The 7,956-nt window shown below is 37.4% G+C and overlaps 1 protein-coding gene across 1 annotated transcript; it reads right to left on the reverse strand.

The window, feature by feature from the left end:
- Positions 1-2,800: 2,800 nt before the first annotated feature.
- On the reverse strand, positions 2,801-7,873 carry ciiih9orf85 (chromosome III C9orf85 homolog). Its single transcript, XM_027274240.1, has 4 exons — positions 7,680-7,873; positions 5,889-5,995; positions 4,946-5,059; positions 2,801-3,371 (listed from the first exon to the last, which is right to left on the reverse strand). Exons 1-4 carry the CDS (start codon positions 7,779-7,781, stop codon positions 3,125-3,127), a joined length of 570 nt encoding a protein of 189 aa, XP_027130041.1. The 5' UTR covers positions 7,782-7,873; the 3' UTR covers positions 2,801-3,124.
- Between the last annotated feature and the right edge of the window lie 83 nt (positions 7,874-7,956).

Raw genomic sequence — 7,956 nt, forward strand, 5'->3', positions numbered from 1 at the left:
TTTAGGAAGTTCTCTGGGTCATTTGGAAGATTGTAGTAGCCAGTTAGAAGGTCCTAGAGTTCCTTTAGGGATCATTTAGTAGATTTTAATGGCTATTGGTGAGGTTCTATTGTTTTCGGGGAGGACTGATGGCAATTGAGGAAATTCTAGGAGTCCTTTAAGGAGGTTCTAATGGTTGTTTATGATGTTCTATTGGTCATGGAAAAGGTTCTAGCGGTTGGAGGCTTATGTAGCCACTGAAAATGCTCTAGAGGTTCTTTATGAGGTTCTATTAGTCCTTGGGTTCTAGGCATTCAGTAGGAGGCTTTAGTACCTACTGATAATGCTCTAGATGATCTTCAGGCACTGAGAAGGTATCTCAATAGGAGGTTTTACTACTCATTGACGATGTTCTAGAGGTTCGTTAGGAGGTTTTATTAGTTATTAACTAGTGATCCAATAGAAAGTTCTAACTGGTGTTTATGATGTTTTAGTGCTTTTTGAGATGGGTCCTCAAAAGGGTCTTTCAAAAAAAGTTCTAGTGGGTCTTTGGGGTTGAGAAGACTTGAAGAACCTTTGACAAGGTGATGAAACAACACATACTTTATATACCCCCTTTAATTTGTCACCCATCTGTTAGTAGTTAATGTTAAACTATCATTTGTAAATCTCTCATGAGGTTTCAGTAAGGTCCCTTTTCACTGTGATGGCTATATATAGGTTCGTTCTGTACAATCTGTCCTTGAAGAGTGACAGCAGCAGGTCTATACCAAACCTACAAGAGGGTAAGGTAATGTGATCATTTCCTGGGAGTGAACTTGAATTTAAATCACACTGCTATATATTTAGCCCTTCATGTGAAATGCACATGATCACACTCCTCGATGCGTAACTTGTGGTGTACACTTTTTTCAGTGCACTATACCAATGTATGTGTGTATGTTGTCATGGTGATAGGTTTCCTCATATTGAACATGGGGGAATTTTACATTTCATTTTCTAATAACTGTGTCATGTTGGAGTGATTTTTAGTAATAACAGAGTAAAAATGGGTGGAAATAACAATATAATATCCAGGTGATATATTAGTTATAACAGTGTAAATATTTTATTAGTGTTTGGGTTACATTTTTGTAATTGGGTAATAATGGGGCAGAAGCATCTTAAACACGTGGTAACAACAATTTACAGTATGGGGTAATAAAAGGGATAATACAGAAGCTGTAACTTTACAACCATGACTGAGATTTCTACATTTCTTCTTTTTAAAAATGAAAAACCACCAATCCATCTTTGATTTCTTATTTTATATTGTCTTTGTTCTATTCAGTTCAATAAAATTCAGTTTTATTTAATCATAACAGATGTTGTATTATGATACTTGCACAGGTTGCACAGGTCTCAAATTCAGATTTCAGTTCAAAACAATTTAAAAATCCGACTGGACTCATTTGGAGCAGCTTCTACATCTCGTCAAATGTGTCTAAAAAGGAAGAATTAATTGGTACCTGACCTTTTTTTTTGTTTGTTTTGCTTCTCTGTTCGGCATCTCTGTTACGTCTAATAACGAGTTACTTGGTTTTAGATACATTTAAATACAAGAAGTTCTGATTACATCAGCGAAAGCATGCTCATGGCCTGATTCAGAACCTTGGAGAAGGGACAGCAGCGCAGTGCTGTCAGAAAATTTGACCAAAGAGATGGACGGCCATCTGCTGCGACCAGTTGGGTTTAGAAAGAAAGAGAGAGAGAGAGATCCATTTAACGTACTGCACAGCAACTCAGGAGCACCACGACAAAACCTGAACATTAACACCCTCATGAAGGTAGAATTTATTGCAGGGCTGTTATATTAAACTGATTGAGCAGTAGTTAAATTGCAACAGTGTGTAGGTTTATATAACTGTTTGGCAATACCAGTTTCATTTTCTGGATAGTTCTGACTCATAGTTCAGTAATTCCATTCAACTGTGACAGACTGCAAGTCAACGTCAAGTTAGTACATTGCACTCTTAGTCATGAGTGCCTGAGCAGAACAAAGCCATGTGAGTAAGACATGATCAGGTGTTTAAAAGAATAGGGATCCTGTGAGCTCAGTGATTCATTCATACGCATGTGTGATGGCAACTAAGAGCCTAAAGAGGAAGTGGGGTTCAAAATACTGCCTCATTCCTTTACACGAAACCCCACATGATGAATGACAGCTTGACAGAATGACACTTTAGATTATGGGAACAGAAAGTGCAAAAGGCTGGAAATTAATATTTTTAGCCAGGAAAAAGAATGGTTTCACTGGTTTATAGGACCATACAGGAAAATATCTAATAGAAATAATTTTGTTTTGTGAAATTTTAAAACAAAATGGGAGTTGTTGCAGCTTTTTATATGACTGGCAGTACTGTCAGACCCGATTGTGCAATAATATATAAAATAAAAGCTACAAAGTTTGAGCGTTTAAATGTTAAATAAACTTTATTTCAACTTTCCAGTTCAAATGTAAGAGACAGGAAGTGTTGGAGTTACCTTACTGTGATGTGATAAGAGTATATTTTTTATTGCATTTGATCCAAAATGATCATAAAGTTAAACAAACACCAAAAACTGAACATAGCCTTCATGAAAGGATTTATTGCAGGGCTGTTCTATTAGACTCCATGTGTTTGAGCTCCCTAATAAATTGTAAATCTAAAATATGAACCTGAATGACAGAGTAAATATTTCCCTTGATATACTTCTCCTTTTAGTGCTGCTGATACTTCAAGGCCTCTATTAGTTGAATAACTGTGAAAGGAACAACCTGGATAAATGAATGCACACAATGTATAGTTTTTTTTTATTACAGTACATTAAAATATGTACAGCATATGTATTTATATATCAAATTAGCATTATTTGTGAATACACAGCACATTATACAGTGCATTCATCTTTATAAACAGTGTTTAAATAAAAAAAAAGATACACGACCATTTGAAATCTTCCTTAATCATCAAACCAGCTCAGCATCAGCGTTGACATACCGGTCCTCCAGGTCGTGCATGAAACCAGCAACATTTGATGATTCGTATTAGTACATTTGTGTATGCTCACATCTCTAACTCACACACTAAAAAGTCCATTTGGTACAAGAACCCTCTCGCTGCCTTCACTCTTTGAAGCTGACTCTGGAAACATCTGGGAGCGCGTCCGACTTGTCCGACTGTGTTTTCTTTTGTTCCAAGTCATTGTGCAAATCCTCTCCTTCGTCGTCATCATCATCTCCGTGGTCACTTAAGTCAAAATCTTCATCATCACTGTCCAAGTCATCCACGTCCTTCTTTCCTCGTCCTTTCTTTTTCTGTCCACCATCTTCTTCTTCTTCTTGCTCTTCCTGGTCAGCTTGTGAGTTGATTCTACACAGTGAGAGTAAAAAAAACAAAATTAAGCTGTGTCAACTTCTATTCTTCTGTTTAAAGAGTAGAGGAAAATCCCACAGGGCTCGTTTTAAATGTTCACCAAAGAAATAGATTAAATGATTCATGGGAATAAACAGATGCCAAAAAGTGGAATGAAAACAATTTGTTTGATGGACACTAAATTAAAGTTAATTAAGTTTCCACCATAGTTTCTCCTACACGCTCTGAAGGTGAGCACACATTGGTTCTTTAAAGTGGATTTAGTGACATCTAGTGGTGACCAACTCGCCTCACCACTCCCTCCCAAGTGTGTAGGAGACACTAAGGTGGCCACAAAAGAGGAGCAGGGGTTTAGTTTGTCCATTCTAGGCTACTGTAGAAGGAAAAGTGGAGTCTGTATATATTAAAGGCTCGGTCCAAGGTCACGAAAACACAGCAAGTGTTATTTTCAGGCAGTTCTAAATATTATATGCCATTTCCACCAGTGAAACCTCCTTAATGTTACTCACTGGTCCTTTAAATGAGTTCTAGGAATCAGTTGTAATGTATCTCGTTGTCCACACGATGGCAGACTTGCAGTAGATTTCTCCATATGTGCTTGATAGTGATAAAAAAAGACTTGATCCAGATAATAAACCTCATATACGTACAATGTGAGGACATGACATGCATGGCTTCTTTATAAGATGGATGTTCTCAATAGTAAGCAGAAAAGCTGGTCAGAACACTAAACTATGGAGCACCGACTGTGCTCAGGCATCCTGTCCACAACTACAGGTACTACTCGGAAAATTAGAATATCGTGTACAAGTTGTTTTATTCAGGCAAGTCAACATAAAAGGTGAAACCAATACATTTTATAGACTTATTACATGCAAAGTGAGATATCTGTATATACTTGTTTTTAAATTTAAATCTGCCTTTACTTTTTATATTATCTATCTATCTATCTATCTATCTATCTTTCTTTCTTTCTTTCTTTCTTTCTTTCTTTCTTTCTTTCTTATATTTGATATCGGGCTGCTCCGGGACCAGGGGAAACCAATTTCATTTTATCCCATGTTTTACATGTGCTGCAATGACAATAAAAACTCCTTGAATCCTTAAATCCTTGAATATCTCAAGCATTTCTTCTTTGTAATTTTGCTGATTATGATTCACAGTTTTATTAAAACCTCAAACCTAAAAACTTAAATAATTAGAATACTGTGAAAAGCTTCAGTATTGTAAACTCAAAGTGTCACACACTAATCAGGTAAGTAATCCAAAGCACCTGCAAAAGGGTCCTGAGCCTTTAAAACACAATCACAATCATGGGGAAGTCTGCTGATCTGACAGATGTGACATCATTGACTCCCTGCACAAGGTGGGTAAGACACAAAAAGTGATAGCAGTGATATTCTAATTTCCAGAGTAGTACCTGTAATGCACGTCTATCTAGGTCGTGTGTGTATTTTCTATTTTGAGCCTGTGTGTGAGTAAAAAACTGAATTTCCCCCAAGAGGTTTTAATAAAGTACTTCTTCTCCTTCTTAATCATCTGTTTGTTTGTATAAATCGGCACACACTCACGGAATAACGATCTCCTCTTTCTTCCCGCATTTGCAGCAGATCTCTAGCTGAAGAGAACACGGCTTGCAAACGATGTGATACGCATCCTTCACGGTCTTCTGAGAACACTTGACACTGAAAGAAGAAGAAGAAAAACAAGCATTTCACATTAGAACCAGCTCAAACGAGCAGCTTCTCTGGCTTTTTGTCCCCCTCCGATAATCCAAACATAAACGTGTGACACACCTCCAAACAATGAATGAATCTGGACAAATGTAGGACGACAGGAGTTTTCCCGTGGACCCACAGTAAGTCCAGTAACATGTCACATGCTGTTTGGTAGTCCTGCAGGCTGGTTTAAATTTCCAGTGGCTTCTTTTAATCAAACTCTGCCTCTCTTTCTCTGTCAGATTCTTGGAGCTCAAAGTGATGATTTAACATTTCTAATGCAGCCTGTTGTACAATATGTTTGTGTTAATTTGTCCTGTACACGTGACATTTATTGACGTCTGTCCGTCCTGGGAGAGGGATCCCTCCTCTGTGGCTCTTCCTGAGGTTTCTTCCACCTTTTTTTTCCTGTTAAAAGTTTTTCCTCACTCGAACCGAGGGTCTAAGGACAGAGGGTGTCACTCCCTGTACAGATTGTAAAGCCCTCTGAGGCAAATGTACTTTGTGACTTTGGGCTATACAAATAAAATCTGATTTAAACAGAAGCCAAGTACTTTTATATGATATTAATGATAAGAAATGGAGAAAAGAAGCAAATCTTTAAGGTTTTGTTTGACAAATGAATTTACCGATTAATTAATAAGTTTAATACTCTGTAAGTCGCTTTGGATAAAAGCGTCTGCTAAATGCAATGTAATGTAATGTAATAATTGATGTTGATTCTCTTTGCTTTGCCGATCACCCACACATTTACTGTTCATCAGTTGAGATGTGTGTTGTACTTAAGCGTACTCACCATTTTTTGGGTTGCGTTAGTGACTTGTATTTGTTGTACTTCACTTTCCACTCAAGCACGCCCTTGCAGTGTTGACAGAGCCCATCATGGGTCTTAGACTTTGCCTTCTGCAATTTGGGAATCACACAAGCAGAGACATGGCATCATTATCATGGACAGTAATAATTCGGCCTGTTTCAGTTCATGCCCGTGCACGCCCCGTGTCTCCTCGCTCCCAATTCACCTAAAAATAAATGTGATAGTATGAAAACATTACAAGTGAGAAAATGAAATGAAAACATTGTAATAATTGCTGCGACCACAGCTGGAAACGGTGGGTAGAAGTGTCGTTCATATGCAGACTGGCGTCCGAGGTATAAATGCTCAGAAATCCAGTTTGTTTCATTTTAATACGTTGTAAGCTTTAGAAGCCATCAATCAGAATCAAAAATACTTTAATAATCCCAGGAGGGAAATTATTTATCCCAGGAAATGTATAAAACACAAACACATATTTAGGAAAAGTCAAAGACTGAGAGATATGTAGTTTTAATGTAAATGTAAACTTTTGTTTATCAGGCTAAAACCACTCCAATGATTTTGTTGGGCAGTGTAAGTGCTGAAAAAAAATCTTTTTTATTGATTAGTTCGCTATACACCAATCTAAGAGGGGTTTACTTTTCAGGAAAGAACTTGTCAGAGCGAGGCTGAACATCAACAAGACCAGAGAGACGGTGATCGACTTCAGGAGGAAGAAGATGCCTTCACAGCCACTGAGGATCAGAGAGGAGGCGGTGGAGGACTACAAATACCTCGGAGTGGTGATCGACAACAGACTGGACTGTTTACAGGAAAGGGATGAGCAGACTCTACTTCATGAGGAAGCTGAGATCCTTGGAGATCTTTTACCAGTCTGTTGTTTGCTGGGGCCAGCGACACCAACAGACTTAATAAGATCATCAAGAAGGCATTGCTCTGTTCTTGGACTCAGACTTGAGTCTCTTGAGACTGTGGCGGAGAGGAGGACGCTGAATAAACTGTTATCCATCATGGACAATGAGCAGCACCCTCTCCATCACACAGTGGACAGATACAGACACCTGCCACATGCCATCACACTGTATAACAACAGCTAAAAACTCAGGTCATAATTTAGAATAGAATAGAATAGAATAGATCTTTATTGTCATTGTCACAGGTACAACGAGATTGAAAGTGCTTCTAGTCAGTGCAATAAAATCCTAGCATTAAAGTGACTAGTGAGTGTTAAAATAACTAGAATAAATAAGAATAAAAATACCTGAGACATTAAAATGTACTAAAATAAATAAAATTAAACATATGCTAAAATGTAAATAAATACTAAATATGCTAAAGGGAGCATACACCCATAACGTAAAACATTAAAACATTGTGCACATCATTTTTAGTCACAGTCACTGCACATTTCACCTGCAACACTGACAATTTACTGTATATACTTTTGTACAATATATCTATCAAATGTCAAAAGAATTGACATTAAAGGTTGTTTTTTTTTTGTTTTTATAAATTTGTCTGATTGAATTTGAGATGATGAAGAGACTTTTCAGACAGTTCACTAATGTTTCCATGGCACAGAGGGAATAAATAACAAAAACATTAATTAACATTTAACATTGGTATCGGCCCAGAATTTCACAATCGGTGCATCCTTATTCATAACAAACAAAAGCTGAATTAAAGTGACATCCTAACAGATATGCTGTGTTTAAAGCCCCTGTAGTTGATCGTCCATGCACGCTGGCTGCACATGTAAAAACCTTCACACACCTTTACTTGCACCGTCGCTCCGTACTTGTCGTTTTTGAAGGCCACAGCGTTTTGGTGCTTCTGTCCCCTCAATCGAGACACGTTACCTTTCTGCGAGCTCATCTTATTGTTATTAATTTATTTTATAAGAGAACATAAAAAAAAACAACCACGCTGGAAAGAAGACCCGGAAGAAGTACGAGCACGTCATGTAACGTCACTGGGGTCAAAACCGCTTTTTTTATTTTTATTTTTTTTTAAATGTTAAAGTGAACAAGATAAATTGTCGGAATAACAT

The sequence above is a fragment of the Larimichthys crocea genome, chromosome III (assembly GCF_000972845.2).
Source record: "Larimichthys crocea isolate SSNF chromosome III, L_crocea_2.0, whole genome shotgun sequence".
In the NCBI taxonomy this organism is placed as follows: domain Eukaryota; kingdom Metazoa; phylum Chordata; class Actinopteri; family Sciaenidae; genus Larimichthys; species Larimichthys crocea.